Source organism: Diplodia seriata (assembly GCF_021436955.1).
Source record: "Diplodia seriata strain FDS-637 chromosome Unknown scaffold_2, whole genome shotgun sequence".
Taxonomy (NCBI): domain Eukaryota; kingdom Fungi; phylum Ascomycota; class Dothideomycetes; order Botryosphaeriales; family Botryosphaeriaceae; genus Diplodia; species Diplodia seriata.
This window is the reverse complement of record NW_027117309.1, coordinates 1,809,241-1,824,995: the sequence shown is the minus strand read 5'-3', so window position 1 is coordinate 1,824,995 and position 15,755 is coordinate 1,809,241. Positions and strand designations below refer to the sequence as shown.

The 15,755-nt window shown below is 57.8% G+C and overlaps 6 protein-coding genes across 6 annotated transcripts; 1 reads left to right on the top strand and 5 right to left on the bottom strand.

The window, feature by feature from the left end:
* Positions 1–2,593: 2,593 nt before the first annotated feature.
* On the bottom strand, positions 2,594–3,416 carry SLS55_001934 (uncharacterized protein; the record flags this gene model as incomplete). Its single annotated transcript, XM_066773422.1, has 3 exons — positions 2,594–2,720; positions 2,955–3,211; positions 3,345–3,416. 3 exons carry the CDS (start codon positions 3,414–3,416, stop codon positions 2,594–2,596), a joined length of 456 nt encoding a protein of 151 aa, XP_066635989.1.
* A 533-nt stretch (positions 3,417–3,949) lies between these two features.
* Positions 3,950–4,681, top strand: SLS55_001933 (uncharacterized protein; the record flags this gene model as incomplete). The annotated part of the gene is made up of 3 exons (XM_066773421.1): positions 3,950–4,160; positions 4,216–4,363; positions 4,423–4,681. 3 exons carry the CDS (start codon positions 3,950–3,952, stop codon positions 4,679–4,681), a joined length of 618 nt encoding a protein of 205 aa, XP_066635988.1.
* Positions 4,682–5,125: 444 nt separating this feature from the next.
* Positions 5,126–5,745, bottom strand: SLS55_001932 (uncharacterized protein; the record flags this gene model as incomplete). The annotated part of the gene is made up of 2 exons (XM_066773420.1): positions 5,126–5,698; positions 5,737–5,745. The coding sequence occupies 2 exons, from the start codon at positions 5,743–5,745 to the stop codon at positions 5,126–5,128; spliced, it is 582 nt and encodes a 193-aa protein (XP_066635987.1).
* Positions 5,746–6,208: 463 nt separating this feature from the next.
* On the bottom strand, positions 6,209–8,557 carry SLS55_001931 (uncharacterized protein; the record flags this gene model as incomplete). Its single annotated transcript, XM_066773419.1, has 2 exons — positions 6,209–8,531; positions 8,553–8,557. 2 exons carry the CDS (start codon positions 8,555–8,557, stop codon positions 6,209–6,211), a joined length of 2,328 nt encoding a protein of 775 aa, XP_066635986.1.
* Positions 8,558–9,513: 956 nt separating this feature from the next.
* On the bottom strand, positions 9,514–10,244 carry EFM6 (Protein-lysine N-methyltransferase efm6; the record flags this gene model as incomplete). Its single annotated transcript, XM_066773418.1, has 2 exons — positions 9,514–9,958; positions 10,015–10,244. 2 exons carry the CDS (start codon positions 10,242–10,244, stop codon positions 9,514–9,516), a joined length of 675 nt encoding a protein of 224 aa, XP_066635985.1.
* A 3,801-nt stretch (positions 10,245–14,045) lies between these two features.
* SLS55_001929 (uncharacterized protein) lies at positions 14,046–15,129 on the bottom strand (the record flags this gene model as incomplete). The annotated part of the gene is made up of 2 exons (XM_066773417.1): positions 14,046–14,794; positions 14,847–15,129. The coding sequence occupies 2 exons, from the start codon at positions 15,127–15,129 to the stop codon at positions 14,046–14,048; spliced, it is 1,032 nt and encodes a 343-aa protein (XP_066635984.1).
* Between the last annotated feature and the right edge of the window lie 626 nt (positions 15,130–15,755).

Below are 15,755 nucleotides of genomic sequence, written 5' to 3'. Positions count from 1 at the left end.
AGAGAGAACTCTGCTCCTCTTCTCTGTTCTCTTGGCACTCTCATGCATCTCTTTCTCTCTCCCCCTCCCTCTCTCTCTCTCTCTCCAGCGTCCCACCTTTCCTTAACCTTGCGTGCTGTAACAAAGTTCAAACTGTAGCATCATCGTCTAGGGAGCCGGGCGGTCCACTTTCGGTGAGAGCTTTGGTTCTCCCTACGTCTATCCCATCGTCCTTTCCTTTACCCACAGCAGCAATAACAGCAACTGCTGCTGCCTACCTCACGTTCTGTCATGTATACCCGGAGTTCGGAAGAGGGAGACATGTTGGTTTTCTTTTTCCTTTTTCCCTTTTTGCGATAAACATCTTCCCACACACACGGCGTTTTCCCCCCTCCATTCCCCATTGTTCCGCTTTTTTTTCCCCCTCCCCTTTGCTTTTCTGCTTTTGTACTACAGGAAAGAAGAAGATACTCCGAGCGAAGAATGCAATGCAATGCAATGCATGCGCATGTTGTGGATCATGATGCGCGCAATTTACATATACTTTCCTGCATATCTCGCCTGTGCTACTTGCGTCGATGTCATCAAACACTTGCAAGAAGAAAAGGTGATCCGATTCGTGCCCTATACAACAACTACCACTACAAAAAGCAGAGAGAGCTCAAATGGTAATTAACCGGGGCTGCCTAGCCCGCGCTTCCTCCCCTCTTCCCCCACCCGCCCCGTCATTCCGAGCCGGAAACGAAGGAACCTTGTCCGCCTAGGTAGTCTCGGGAAGTAAGTAATGTTGCCTCCTCCAGAAACCCGGCGCCCAAATACAGGCCTGCACCTAATCTTGACTACTACCAACCAACAAACCGACTCGGCCCCCCCTCTAGATGGATGATGACGGGTCGCCGGTGCCCCCCTTCCCCCTCCCTCCTCCCGTCAACGATAAGATACGCGGCGCTCTTTTTTATCGTTATTGTCGAAGAAGCGACGGGCAAGAGGAGGGCACACACACGCATGGAAGGGGTGGTGGTGGTGGTGGTGGCCAAAAAAAAAAAAAAAAAAAAGACGCAAGCCTCGTCTTCGTCCAGTCCCATTGACACACCCACCCCCCTCCCTTCTTTTCTTTATATCTCATCTTTTCAAGACTTTTTTTTTTTTACTCTTTTTACATCAAAGCGGTGTGTGTATACGTCTCCAAAAAAAGAGAAGAAAAAAGATCGGGTTCCAGTAGTAGTGCAATGATGATGCAAGTAATATATGGCAAAGGAGCCATGCAGCGGCGGCGCATGGAAGCCTCCGTTAGCAGAACGAACCCCTAAGCCGCCACTACGTGTGCTCGTGCACCCTCGCCTCTTCCATCATCAGCATCATTATTATTACTGCCCAGTGGTCCTTTTCAACGAGACGTGAAAGGGCCTTTTCTCTCGGGGCATCGGCTGCGTGACATCTACGCATTAGTGGCCCACGGCCCGGGTATAATTGCCTAGTAGATGTGGGGCCGCAGAAGAGTATCCGATCGGCGGTGGTGGAAGCGGCGTTTTCGGATGAAAATATCTCTCCCTAACGATGTCCGTCTGTTTTCTGGTGACGACGGATTTACCTCACGATATATCCAGGAGGTGGTGATGCCGATAGAGTACCCTTGAGCTTACCTGATTGAGTATTCTTCCTTCAGCCGGCTGCGTCTTTCGTGTTAAATGTTCTCTTCTTGCACCTTGAGCCAATCTTTCTTGCTCCACTGCATTTTTCTCCTCTTCTCTCTTGTGGAGGGTGATGTGAGATGATGTGTGATAGTGCCTTCTTTTTTTTTTCTTGTTTTCGAGGGAAACGACAAGGGGTATTAATATCCCCAAAAAGAGGGAAAAAAAGAAACAAAACCCAAAGCAGTGGATAAAAGGAAAGAAAATAAAACGAAAAAGGGGTGGAAGCTTCGATGGAAGCAAGCACCTCCCAAAACTTCGAACAAGGGCCAAGAGCACCCGAAGAGAGACTACCTCCTGCATAATTCCTTTCTTTTTCACTGCAAGATTGATCGCGTAGCCGAACAGCCTTGCGCCTCCTTGATCTTTTCAGCCAATCTCAAGAAGTTCAAGCAGACTATATGTCCCCAAGACTTTTGGTACCGTAATGAAGACCAAAATGATCGGCCCTCTCTGATGTTTCTTCTTCGATTTAATGCAACCCATCCCAATCCTAGTGTGATCTGTGTTTGCTACCCATGTACCGAATGTGCGTGTCGTCCGCGCGTCGTTTGAGTGAGCCGATTTGTGCACCCTCCCTGGGTTGCATCTCGGAGAAGCTGTTCGTTTAAAGTAACCAAAAAAAGCCGGCCTGCGTGGACGCTGGAAACGGCTTCTGCAAGAAACAACTCAGTAGGGTGAGTACCCTCTCCCGCGACCACGGTAACCACCTCGGTAACTAGTAGCGACGACTTTATCAGTATATAACCACGCCTTCCCTGGGAGGGTCAAAGATGCTGTTCACTCACCCGCCACGAGGGGGAGGAGGGCCGTAGCCACCACGTCCACCCCAGCCGCCACGGCCACGGGGAGGGCCACCACCGCGGCCGCGACCACGCGCAAGACCAGGAAGGTTGGTGCGCTTAGGGACGACCTAAGTCAAGTCAGGCTAGTCCAGTGAAATGGAGATGATGGCGACTTGCCTTGATATTCCTGCCGCGGAAAACGCTCTCGTTAAGGACGAGGGCCTGACCAACGAGACTGGGCTCAGTGAATTCGACATACGCATACCTGCATACGCCCGTCAGCGTCCGCATCTTGCTGCGCAGCTCTTGCCAGGTAGCGAAGGTATCTTGAGGAAGAAAGAAGTAACAGTGGGGGGAGCTGTGATGAACCGGAAGACCTGAGGCGAGCAGACTCGGAAACGCATTGTTGCATGGCGCAAGGCCTTCGCACTCAGTGTCCACGGCCAATTCCAGCGCGGTGTGGGCAATTCAAGAAAATCCATCTCTTGGTATGACTGACCCCTTCGGATGTCCCGTGAACTTGTCGAGAAGGATGGTGACGCGGTTGATGGAGCCGCAGCTCTGGAAGTGGGCCTGAATCTCCTCAGGTGAGGCGCCGTAATCGACGTTTCCGACGAAGACGCTACGCGCGTCGATGTCCTCCTTGTTCTCGCGGAGAGTCTCGGTCTGAGAGTCGAGGGAAGCCTGCATCTCGCGAAGCTTGGCGGCCTCAGCCTCCATTTCCTGGACACGCTTCTTCATGGCGGTGATTTCTTCCTGTAAGTGAGGTTAGCATTGGTGCATCAAGTGGGAGCAGCAGTGAGCGCATGCGCAAGGTCCGATTGTTTCGAAGAGCAAGGTCAAGGGTAGGGGAAGACGGCGCGGTGGCGCGCAAGCAGAAAGAGCTAACCTCATCGTTGTTATCGTCATCCGGGATGTCAGGGCGAGGCTCCTCCTCACGGATGGGCTCGTTGTCGGCCATGGTAGGTGTAGGAGGGTCGTAGATGGCTATGGCTTGGTTCGCACGGAATGCGGCTTGATTCGCAAGGTATGTGGCGACCTGTTCTGGCGTCATTGTTAGCGCGAGCAGGCGTGAGGCGTAAGTTGATGTTGGTGGAGTGGTGGTTGCGAGTGGGGCAGAGGCACTCACGTCAAGCGAGCGGGCGAAAACAAGCGTCCAAACGGAAGTGGGCGCGCGGGGTGGGCGGGTGCGAGGGCTGAGGTGTGCGAGGAGAGAGAGCGTTGGAGGCAGGCAGGCAGCTCTGGGGACGGGCGCGGCGTCTGGGGTGGAATTGGGAAGTCGCGTCGAAAGCTTGGGCCAGCCGGGCCCGACCCGCTCGTCTGGGCGCTAGCCGTGTTAGCGCGTGCGAACAGCTGGTCCGCCTCAACACCAACCCGGGCCACCGCTCTTTATCATCACTCTCTTCCTTCGCATTTACCTCTTGCTCCCAACAATCCTGTACCGCCCATCGCCGCACATCCCAGCACCAAGACCTCACTTGGTGGGCAATATAGATGGACGAAGAAGGCCAAACGCAGCCGCTTCTTGGAAGCAGGCGGACCTTGTCCTCATTTACCCACGAGAACCTGTACGGCTTGATTTCGCCATCGTCCGACTCTTCCATCGATAAGAGCCGTCGCCAGACCCAGCGCTTCTTGACTTCCAAAACCGGACACTATGCTGTCTTGGCGCTGGTTGCTGCCGACGTGACCTGTATCTTCATAGGTAGGCCTCGTCCCCACTTGCTCTCTTGGACAGCTCAACAACTCACCCGTACCAGACTTCGTCATCCAGCTTTTTGTATGCGAAAGCCACAAGTCGAACACCGGCTGGAACGATACTCTCGAGGCTCTTGGCATCGTTAGCCTGGTCTTCTCTTGTCTCTTCATGGCCGAATTGCTTGCTTCCGTCTGGGCCTTCGGTCTCGCGTGCGTCGTTACTTTCTTGACTTGTTCGTTCGCCACTGCTTACATCCATTTCGCAACAGCTATTTCAACTCCAAGTTCCACTGCCTCGATGCTATTGTCATCGTCGCCTCGTTCGTGGTCGACCTACTGCTGCGCGGTCCGCTTGAGGAAGTCGCCACTCTTGTCATCGTCCTTCGTCTGTGGCGTGTCTTCAAGATCATTGAAGAACTCACCGCTGGTGCAAAAGACCAAATGGAAGTCCTGAAACAGCAGATTGAGGCGCTTCAGGAGGAGAATGCCAATCTAAGGGAGGAAGTGAGAAAGCTGAAAGAAGATTAACCATGTTCTCGCTCACCAAACTTCATGTACATGTTGACATATGACGGCAAAGTGACACGGCAGGGCCTCCTTCCTGTAGTATAGATCAAGCGTTCAGGCAGGCCATAGACAATGATATACGACTACTACGGACTACGCCCTTTTACGCTAACTTGTTTCAGGATTTGCCATGCCGCTTCATTCATGATAGTATGAAAGCCGCAAATTCAAGAACAAATCCAAGGATAACCCTCATTTTCCATACTTGATCTGCACACGCAGATGATCTAAACAGGCCGATGAGCACCAACACGGGTGCACAGTAACAATCCAGTAAGCTCCTTCCAGGGTATCCAGTGCCAGATTCTTCGAGATCCGAGCCGAGCCATGCCGCAGTCGAGACCACGCATTTCCCCCTAATTGCCGGCAATAGACTCGACACAGTCAAGCCATGATCTCAACCCTTCAGTCGACATCCATCCCGTCCTCATCACCGTCACTTTGGGCACCGCCGACACCCTCCCCGGCAACCACACTCTCCGTCAACAACTCCCTATCCGTGTGTCCCTCCTCCCTCGTCACCATTTCACTCCTCAGCTGCGACGAAGGGCCATCAGCATCACCCTCGACCATCTCCTCCACTTCACCAGCCCGAGTCTCCTCCTTCTTCCTCCTCGCCTCCACCACCAACGCCCTCAGCCTCTCCCCATCCGCAACCAACCGCTCCCTCAACGCGCACTTGCGCATGACCTCGCCGCGCAGCTGCGCTGCGCCCATCTTCGGGATCGGCCGCATCTGATGTACCTTCCTCAGCGCCGCGGCGGACGGGGGGAGCCCGCGCTGCCACCACCGGCGGGTTAGTACGGCGGCGGCGCCGCCGCCAGGAGCCACCATGTCAACAGCGTTTCCGACGGTAGTGTTGTCGTTGCCACTGTTGTTGTTGTTGTCATCGTCGCCAGCGTCATCGTTGGCGTTATGATGACGGTCCGTCTCGTCCACCTTTCCGTCACCGCCGTCGTCGTCGACGTCGTCGTGGTGCTTGTCAACAATGAAAGGGTTGGTCATGTCCACGTCACCGTCGCCATCTGCATGCCGCGGCTGTTGCTGCTGCTTATCCTTTCCGCCGGCGATGGCTCTGGGAGATGATGATGAGCCGGACCGTTGCGCGATCATCTGGGACGACGACGACCTGCGACGGCGGGGACCCTTGGTGGTTGACGGACCACTCTCTCCAGCCGCAGTCGCCGCTGGCGAGAAAGCAGCAGAGGAGGAAGCAGGGGAAGGGCCCAGTCTGACGACGCTGACCCCACCACCACCACCACCACCACCGGTCGCCTTGTCGCGCACCTTGACGCCCGTGGCTACGCGCGTCAGGATCGCATTCGCCGCCTCCTTTGCCGCGGCGTGCGCCTGGTCCTCCGTCGTGCCGGGGACGGCTTTGGCGGCGAAGTAGGCGGTGCGGGCGGCCTTGAGCTGGGAGGGGTGCTTGAAACTGTACGTGACACTGCTGAAGGCTTTAGCCGTGAAGGGAAGGGAAGGGGGAAGGACTTACCCGTGGATTGAAGCGCTGATGTGGCGTGCACCACCACCGCCTGATCCATCAGCATTGGTCATGGTGGCCTTTGCCTCTCCACCCGTAGCATCCAGTCCAGCATCCCCAACGCCGTCTCCAGAGCCGTCGTCATCAACAGCGTCGGCGTCGGACATTGCCACGTCGTCGTCCGCGACCTCCTCTTCCTCCTCTCCGCCCTCCCATGCCATCTCATCGGCACCGGCACCACCGGCGTTGTTCCCCTCTTCCCGCACGACAACATCCCCATCGGCATCATCCTCCTCCTCATCCTCTTCCCCGCCCTCCTCGCCTATCATCTCCTCCAACTCCCCAACTAACACCCCCCTCACCCCCGCCGCAGCCTCGCACATCTTCCGCAAACTCTCCGCCGCCCGGCGCATCTGCATCTTGCTGAACGCATGCAAGAACCGCTCACTCCTCGGTACGAGCACTACATGATCATCGCCAGCACCACCTCCACCATCAACATACCTCTTCACGGCAGCAGACGTAGCCTGCGCGATATCGTCATGCTGATCGCCGATGATGAGCCACTTGTGCAGGTCGTTGTGGCGGAAGGCGGGGCGAGGCCAAGAGGGCGGGGCGAAGGGGGTTTTGCTGTCGGTATCGTCGTCATCGTCGATAGTGGTGGTGTTCGTCGTCGCCGCCTTAGTCGTAGTCGTAGTGTCTGGTTCGACGGCGGCGGCGGCGGCGGTTGCGGATGCGGGTTTGGCCTTGTCGGGTTTGGCCTTCTTGGTGCTGGAAGTGGATGGTGTGGTGGCGGCACTGCTGCGGCGGCGACGGCGCTTTCGGGGCTGGGGCGAGTCCTCGACGACGACGGCGGGGGCATGCGTGTCGTCGTTGTTGCCCTTGTTGTTTTTGGCAGGGGTTGTGGTCGTCGTCGGGTGGTGGAGACGGTTGGACGATCTCCGGGGTGCGGATGGCTGGTCGTCATTGTCGTAGTTGTTGCTTCTCCTGGTTGTCGCGGTCGTCGTGGCCGTCGTGCCTTTGGCCGGGTGAAGCGCATTCTCGTTGCTGTTGGGCGCGTTCGTGGAAGTGTTGCCGGCGGCGGCGGCGGTGGCCTCCACGCCCGTCTCTTCCGTGCCGGTTGACTCGATAGCGGCAGCGGCGGGCACATCGGCACCCTTCTCCCCGGACTCGACGGCGGAAGCGAGCTTTCTGATGCGATCCGAGGCACGACGATTGCCGTTGGGACCGGCGGGCGTGGCCTGAGTGTCAACAAATGGCTTAGGAATCTTGTCGTCTGTCTCGCCCGCGCCGCTGGTGGTTGGTGTCGACTTGGCGCTGGCGGTAAGTGGATCCGCACTCTTCTTCTCAGGCACAATAGCGGCAGCGGTGGTGAGCTCCTTGGTGCGGCGGCTCGAAGCACGTAGGTTGCCGCTGGGTGCGGCGAGCGAGGCTTGGGCATGACTGGATGGCGCAGCGATCTCATCCTCCTTGTCGCCCGCGCCGCTCAAAGTGGGCGTGGATTGTTCGGCGTCATCCGCGGCGGGCTCGTTGTTAGTCTCCGCGGTGAGATCAGCAATGCGGCTCGAGGTGCCCAGATTGCTACTGCTAGGTGCGGCGGGAGTAGCCTCTATGCCAGCGGGTGACGTAGCAACCGTAGCCTCCTTCTTGCCCGCGCCGCTCGCAGTGGGCGTGGACAGTTCGCCGCCATCCGCAGGGAAACCAGCGATACGGCTCGAGGTGCGCAGCGGAAAGGTCGCAGGTGTTGCTCTAGCGTTGCTGGTGGTCGGCGTAGCCTTTTTCTTCTTGTCTGCGTTGCCATCGACGGTGGGCGTGTTGGGCTCCGTAGCCGACTGCATGGTAGCCAAGCGGCTGGACGTGCGCTGCGCAGGAAAAGCGGCGGCGGCCGTCGTTTTGGTGGCCGACGCATGTTTGCTTCTCTTGCCTGCTTTGTTGTCTTTGGTGGCGGCGACGGGCGTGTCGGGCTCCTCCTCCACCGCGGCGGACTGCATAGCAGCCAGCCGGCTAGACGTGCGCTGGCCAGAAGAAGCGGTGGCGGCGGATGTAGCTTTAGCACTACTACCAGACGGTGACGGAGACTGGCCGCTAGTCTTGGAGTTGGCCGGGGTGACGGCAGCCTTGCTCTTCTTCGTACCACTGGCAGTTGGCGTCTTGAGCTGTTCCACCTTGCGGCTCGATGAGTGGAGCGCGCGGGTCACCGTCACTGTCGCTGGCGCAGAAGCTGAGCCGCTGGTTGCGGTCGCGGCGGGGGTGGATGAAGCAGTGTTATCGCTGCTGTTGCGCATGGAGGAGCGCAAGGCGCGCGGTGGCGCAGGCGAATCGCTCTCAGACCTTGCGGGTGTGGATGCCGACTCCATGCTGTTTAAGTCGCCGGTGTTGCGCGCAGAAGACCGCAGTTTGCGGCCGGCGGGTGTGTCCGGCATGGCTGCGCTGCTGCGTAGAAGATTATGGTCGCGCGCAGAGAATGGAAGAACGATGCCGAGTAGGACGGAGTGACAGGAGCGTCTTCTGGTGGATGAAGAGCGCAAGGTTTGTGGGCCTAGAGCTCAAGGACAACGCGTGAAAGAGAGGGTTAGGGTAGAGGAGAGAATGTGAGGCGCGAAAGCCGAAGGCTGTAGGAAAACGAGCGCGGGAGGTGAATGCGCCGCAGTTAGTCTCTTACATCAGGGCAGGCCAAGCAGCATCTCTCTCTCTTTCTCTCACATCTCGGCGCAGAGAATAGTCTGCATGAGTGTGTCCATCCATTTTGCCTAACTTTCAGTCGATCCTAGACGGTATCCCGCGAACCTACCGTGTGGTATTCTTCCGTCGTTCGACCCATATACTTAGCTGCGCAGGTGATCGAAGAGTTGGTGAATCCGTCTTAGGCGGTCCATAATCCATGCGCCCGTTGAGTATCCTCCCATGTACAGTGGGTCAAACCCCAGGGAGCGTTCCCGACTTTAGTCTATGGTTAGAACAGTTCTTGTTCGTTGGTCAGTCTTTGAACATCTAGAGCCAGCTCGGGTACCGTTCGTCTGAGATGCTAAGGCAATTTCACTGATAAGAATCTGGCATCTCAAGTCTTCTCTTGTTATCTCTATGGTTCGTCATATCATTGTCCTGCTTCTAGATTTGGTCTTCCTGTTTCTTTGCTCTTTTTTCTTTCTTTTTTTTTGGACTTTCGGGTCACCATAAAATGAAAAGACAACCCCATGCGCCGGGCCTCTGAGTGAGCTCATAGATCGTTAGTTCGTTCAATTCTTGCGCTGGGTGATCTTGAACCTGTATTTCCGTCAGCATACGCTCAGACCAGGGACATAGCCAGCAATCCTCACAAGAAGATGTTTTCCCTCGCGTAAACGTCCTTGTCGGCGTCGTCCTCGACGCGCTGCACGTCGAACGTCTTCTTTATCGCCTTGACAAAGTGCAAGTCGGCCCTCCTCCTCTTCTTGAAGCAGAAGTAGCAAACGGTATTGGGGCCAATCAGATCCTCCAACGTCTTCTGCAGCAGCGGAAAGGCGGGCTCGAAGTACACGCAATCGGCAGCCAGTATCACGTCGGGCGGCACGGCGATGTCGGCGGGCGGGGCGGTGCCCCAGTCGTAGATAAGCGGCTTGACGCGGGCGGCGAGCCCGTTGAGGGCCGTGTTCTGCTGCATGAGGGCGAACATGGGCTCCTGGTCGGTGATGTACAGCGGGTGCTTCTCGCTGGCGGAGACGTCGCAGCCGAGGGCGACGGCCAGGCCGACGAGGCCGCCTCCGGAGCCGAGCTCAAGTCTGGGGGGCTGTCAGCCGGCGGCGCGGGGCGGAAGAGAGCCCTGAGGCGTACAAACATTGAGCGGCCTTTTAGGTCGTGCTTGTGCTGGCGCAGCAGGTAGCGCGACAGCACCATGCCGGCAGGCCACAGCTGGCCGCCGCATCCCCCTTTCAGGTCCTCATGCAGCTTGAGCGGGCGGGCGAGCAGGCCGTCGAAGTCGATGCTCGAGGTGCTCGCGGCCTTATACTTGGGGAGCTCGACGAAGTCTTCGGAGAAGCTGGCGAGGAAGCCGTCGTCGATGGTCATGGTGGGGGACGTGCGGGAGAGGAGTGAGGTCGGTGCAGACGGGAGTGACGCCGACCCGTCCAACACCCTTTAAATAGTATGCCATCATTCGGCGCTACTGTTTTTTTTTTTTTCGCGACGCTTCCGACAGCGTTCCAGAACACCTCCGGCCGAGGGAACGAGCGACCGTGTCACGTCCATTCGGGAAGCAGACTGCTGTCGCTCACCGAGAGGGCAGCGAGGGCGACGTTGTGAGGCGACTGTCCATCGTAATTGTTGGCAAACGCTATCGCTGCCGGTCGATGGAGTATTTCGTAGATAGCGATAAGTAACACCCCTGTCGGATCGGGCCGCTTCGCCAATCAGCTAAAGGCGGCCGCAGGGGTGTGCAAGGGGTCCCTGTTCCTGCACATACCTTACCAAATGCGTAGTGCTATTCACAAACTCTAATACTTGACAGCAACTTGACAGTTGACCGGGTATGATGATCTATAAATGCACTTCGGACTACGCCGTATCTGTTTGCAACCATTTATTTGCTGAAAATCAGCGGCATCATTTAACTCTATATACCTTGGTCTTTGCTTTGCATTTTCAAAGTCAATGCAATCAATACTTTCTATCCTTGCTCACTTCGGTTCATGCCTCAAAATTACCCCCAATCTTCCTTCAGATTCCGCCAAGCTGATCCTCTCGGTAGCTCTAAAACCGACCACCCATTGACTATATTAGCCACGGGTGCATGCACAATCCTCATGCCTCAGCCCTTCCTTATCTCACCGTCCTTACCGCCCGGCATCCTGACCAGTGCACACCTCACCGCGTTCCCTCTCCGCCCTCAGCGCCTCGATCCGCGCCCGATACTCCTCAATCTTCCCCTCCATCGCCGGATCGTCGTACCCCCGCAAAAAGACGCCCTGCCTCGACCCATTGCTTCCCCCCCTCATCGCCGCCAACACCCCCTCCTCAACCTCCTCCGCGCCCCACAGACTCCTAGTCTCGCCACCACCCTCAACCCCTCCTCCCGCCGCCGCCGCCATCGTCTCCCTCCAAACCCCCCTCCCCCACTCCCCCAACATCTGCCCCTTCACCGCCAACAACCTCCACTGCTCTCCCGTCGTCAGCGCCGCCGCGCCACCAACCCCACCATCCCCGCCCTCCTTCACCGGCGGCAGATCCTCCACAAACTCGCCCTCCCACGTCCGCCACCTCCTCCCCCGCCGTCCGCCACCGCTCACTTCGTCCACGTCCACGTCCTCATCCACATCCTCATCCCCATTCTCCACAACCCACTGCAGCACCCTCAACGCCAACGGACTCGGCCCGCACGGCTTGATGTTGTTGTTGATCACTTTCCTCCTCAGGGCCCACAGGCGGGCGATGGCGCGCACGGGCGGGCCCTCGGTGCGCGAGAGGTCGGGTTCGCTGTTGGCGAGGCGATGCGCGGAGGATGCGGCGGCGGCGGCGGCGGCGAGGAGGGCCGAGTGTTTGCCGCCGGGTTGGTGGAGGCGCAGGGTGCCGGTGCGGGTGAGGAGGCGGAGGCCGGTGCCGGTGAGGAGGGAGTCGGGAGGGGCGCGGGTGCCGGTGCCGGTGCGATGATCGGGGATGTTGTTTCGTTTCTGTGAAGGCGGCGGTGGTAGTGGTGATGGGCGGCGGTGGTGAGAAGGAGGGTGTGGAATGATGAGGTGGTGGTGTTGGTCCCGCCGCCGCTGCCGTGGTGGCTCGGAAGTGTATGGCGTCGTCGTCGTCGTCCTCGGTCGTGGTGCTGGTGGCAGTACCAAGGCACTTTCCCTCCCTTCCTCGCTCATCATCTCCTCTGTACCCCTGCCCGCTGCTGCCATCCCGCTGCTCACTTCGGCGATCAGGCTGCTGCCGCGGTCCGTCATCTCCGCGATGCTGATGTTGTCGGTGCTGCCGCTCTCTGCACCGGTCGATCCCCAGGAACCATCGCCATCATCACTTGACCTTCTCCCCACCGAACCCCCAATTACCTCCCCGATTCCCTCCTCATCAGCCCTTTCCTCCCTCCACCTCCTGCTTCCACCCGCCTCCACCTCCGCCTCCACCTCCGCCTCTACCTTCGCCCTAGCAGCAGCAGCAGCCCTCTTCGAGAAAAAGCGACGACGCAAACGCGCGACAGTCCCGGCACCGAAGCCAGTTGCTGCTGTTGCTGACCACCTTGCTCGAGACCTCTGTTTGTCAGGTATGTCTGCGGTTGTGACCATTCCATCATCGCCATCATTACGCTCACGCGATGGCGACGGTGAGGGCCAAGCATCGTTAGGTTGGTGAGTACGGAGGCGACTTTCGGGGTCAGTAGCGGCGGCGAGGGGGCATTGTGGTGGTGGTAGAGGTGGTTGTTCGTCGTTGTCGTTGTTGGGCTGCGGTGCAGCAGCTGAGAGGGTTTGCTGTATCTCGCCGTCGTCGTGGTTCTCCTCCTCATCTTCCTCGTCGCTGTCGCGGAACCTGTACTTGTTCCACAACTCACTCTTCGGCTTCAGCTGCAACAGGGGTGGCGGCGGTGGTGGTGCCGCCGCCGCCGTCGTCGTCGTCGTCGTCGCGGCGAAGTCCTTCACGATCACTCCCGACGTGCTGGGGGAGCGTGGTCGCCGCTTCGCCGTGTCGGATGTAGGGCTGTTACTACCGCGTTCGGGCATGGTTATGGTCGTACCGAGATTATAGCGTTTGTGGCGCAACTGGATGAGTGTTTCGAATGGGCGGCTCGCAAGAAAGGAATGTGGGTGATCCACTGCTCCGTATGATAGTAGAGGTTGTTCGGCGCGAGTCGGCGGTGGGCGGTCAGGAGCGCGTTATCGTTCACTGTCAATAGACTGCGAAGTGAAGCAATGTTGAAGAGGAGAGGTGGCAGAGCCGAGCCACGTCGCTGATGGCAACTGGTTTTGGGCAAATCCGCGGGCAAATCCATGTACGTCATACGTGAGCACAATTATTTTGGAGCCCTCTGGTACTTCTTCTAGTCAGCAGAGTGGACAGGGGTTGAAGAAAGAAAGAACAAGCAACATGCGCCTTCATGCTGTAGGCCGTTCGTTCAGTGCTTTTAGCTCATGCAGCACCCGTTCGAGCGTGACCCATCATGCAGCTAGACTTCCGCATCAGATAACTTTCGAGAGCCTGAAATTCGCAATTCATGTATATGAGCGCTGGTGATCGCCGAAAGTTCGCACGTTCTGTTATCAAGAGTTGGTGAAGTTGAAGTCAGTATCCTCATCGCCTAGAGTTTCTTAGTCAACACTGACAAAAGCATCCATCGAGGCGTCCGGAAGTCCGTGGATTTTGGAAAAAACATTGCGGGCGGGCATCGCACCTATCATGTTAGTTCAGGTTTTTCAGTGCCAGCATAACATAGTTGAGGAAAACGACGAGCCATCTTTAGCAGACACCAACAGAAACGCAAGGTTGAAGATTGAAACGCGTTGATTGCTTGCTTTAAACGAGACCGCTCGTGTGCCAATGTTCAGACTTGCCGCCGTCCTGAAATGAATATTTGAAGAGTTGCTCCTGAGGGAGGTCCAACTTGTCCCATTCCGGAAGGGAATCGGGAAGGGAAATCGAGAAGGAAAAGAGAAAGAGCTGCCAAAGAAGGCGCATAGAGCTGTCCTACGACTTTCGAGTCTCTGAAACGCCCGAAACTCCAATGACCGCAGACAACTACGTGGAAGGGCAGGCACATTCGCGATGCAGCGTATATACAAACATACGAACAACCAAACATGCGGGGCCTGCCAGATGCCACGCGCTTGAATGAAACCACATTGTGTGGGTATCCGCATTGCAAGTCTTCACTGCTTGGTAATCTGTTGCTCAATCCTCGTCTAACGACGCCGATCCTGCTTTCTGTACCTCATAGCATGCTTTCTTCAACATCTCGAACGTCAACATTGTGGTCATCGCTGCTGGGACAGCACGAACCATGTTCGTTCCCATGCCGTTGTAAAACGCCTGCCAACCCTCTTCCCGAAGAATTGTTTTGCACGTTCTTATCAAGCCGCGGTACCGGGGCAGGTTGACCATGCCGTCCGACGACGCAGCGCCTTGCGGGTGCCTCTTGGCACTGTGCCCATCTAGCGCGCCCCTGAAAGAAATGTCCTCGTGCGAGTGTGATGGTAGAGTGCGCTGCTGTGTTTGCAGGCGCGTTCTGAGGACCTCGTGTGGGTATGTTGCCGATGTCGCACAGATCTTACTGAGGAAAGTGGCTGCCAGAATGCCGATCGTGTGGGTGTCACTCTCGCCGGCCGTATTTTGGCCCATCTCCAGTCCCGTGAACTTTGTCTTGAAGTATTCGTATAGGGGAAATTGGATCGCAACGTGTGTCAATCCAAGTAGCGCGGGGCCGAGACCAGAGTAGAAAGCCAAAATCCCCTCGGTACGGTACATCTTGCGGGCGGCATCCAGAGTCCCTTTGTAGTGCCACGGAGGCCGCGCATCTTCAGAAGCGCGTGAGCTGACCTGCGACATCAGGCGGGTCTTGATGACCCATATGGGGTTTGTTGTTATGGTGGAGCAGGCGCCGGCCGTGATGGATGCGCAGACGCGGGCCAGCCACTTGTTGTCTCGACGGGTGTCAGTCATATCCACAGCCACAGAGAACAGCCAATGACGCACCTATGTTGTTGTAGTAGAGGTCTTTGGACCCTTCGTACACGCTCATGTACACCGCCCAGGTTGGGAGGTATCCGAGCAGCATGGGGCCGAGACCTCGATACATGCCCCGCACGCCATCCTCGCGCCAGATCACCCTCGCTGTTCCGAAAAGGCCGTGGTACAGTGCTTTCGAGGGAGAGAGCTTTGCGCCGTTGTTGGGGCGACGAAAAGCCCCCTGTGCTTGCAGTTTCGTCTTGATGACGTCGAGCGGGCAGGTTACAATGCCCGAGGCTACGCCAGCCATGGCGCCGCAGAAACTGTTGATGGAGGAGGGCGGCAGGCGGGCGAAATGGACGGCCACGCTTGCCGGCATTATGCGGCCATTGTGGCCGGCGGCGGTGGTGGGCGCTGGCGCGGTGGAGGTTGGAGTCGTCATTCTGGCAAGCGCGCCTGGGATTTGGTAAGTCGTCGGCGGTCTCGGTCGCACGCACTCGCACTCTCAAGTAGATGGAGCCGCACCTCCCGGTGTAGGCGCCTCCGCAGTGTGCGGCCCCGCGGCACTTGAGGGTCAGCGGTTGACGGTGGTATCCATTGACAATCTCGGAGGTTCGTGGATAGCGAGGTCGGCGGGGCGGGGGAGATGGCGTCGGCGGGCGGTGCTGGCAGCGCGGGGCACACTGCGGACGGGCGACGGAGAAGGAGGCGGGTTGGCGGGATGTCGCGTCCTGTTGTGTGTTGCGGACAATGAGCGCGCGGGCGGCGGACGTCAGAAGCGCCTGGGTTCGGTGGGTGGGTGGGGGTGGAATTGGAGCTAGGAAATTCACCTACGGGCAGCCAGTCATGTGCCCGCAGCCCACGCTTAGAACCGGCGAAACCGGTCGGCGGCCTGTCCAATGAGCACGAGCGTGAAGCCCTGACGCCAAGCCCTTC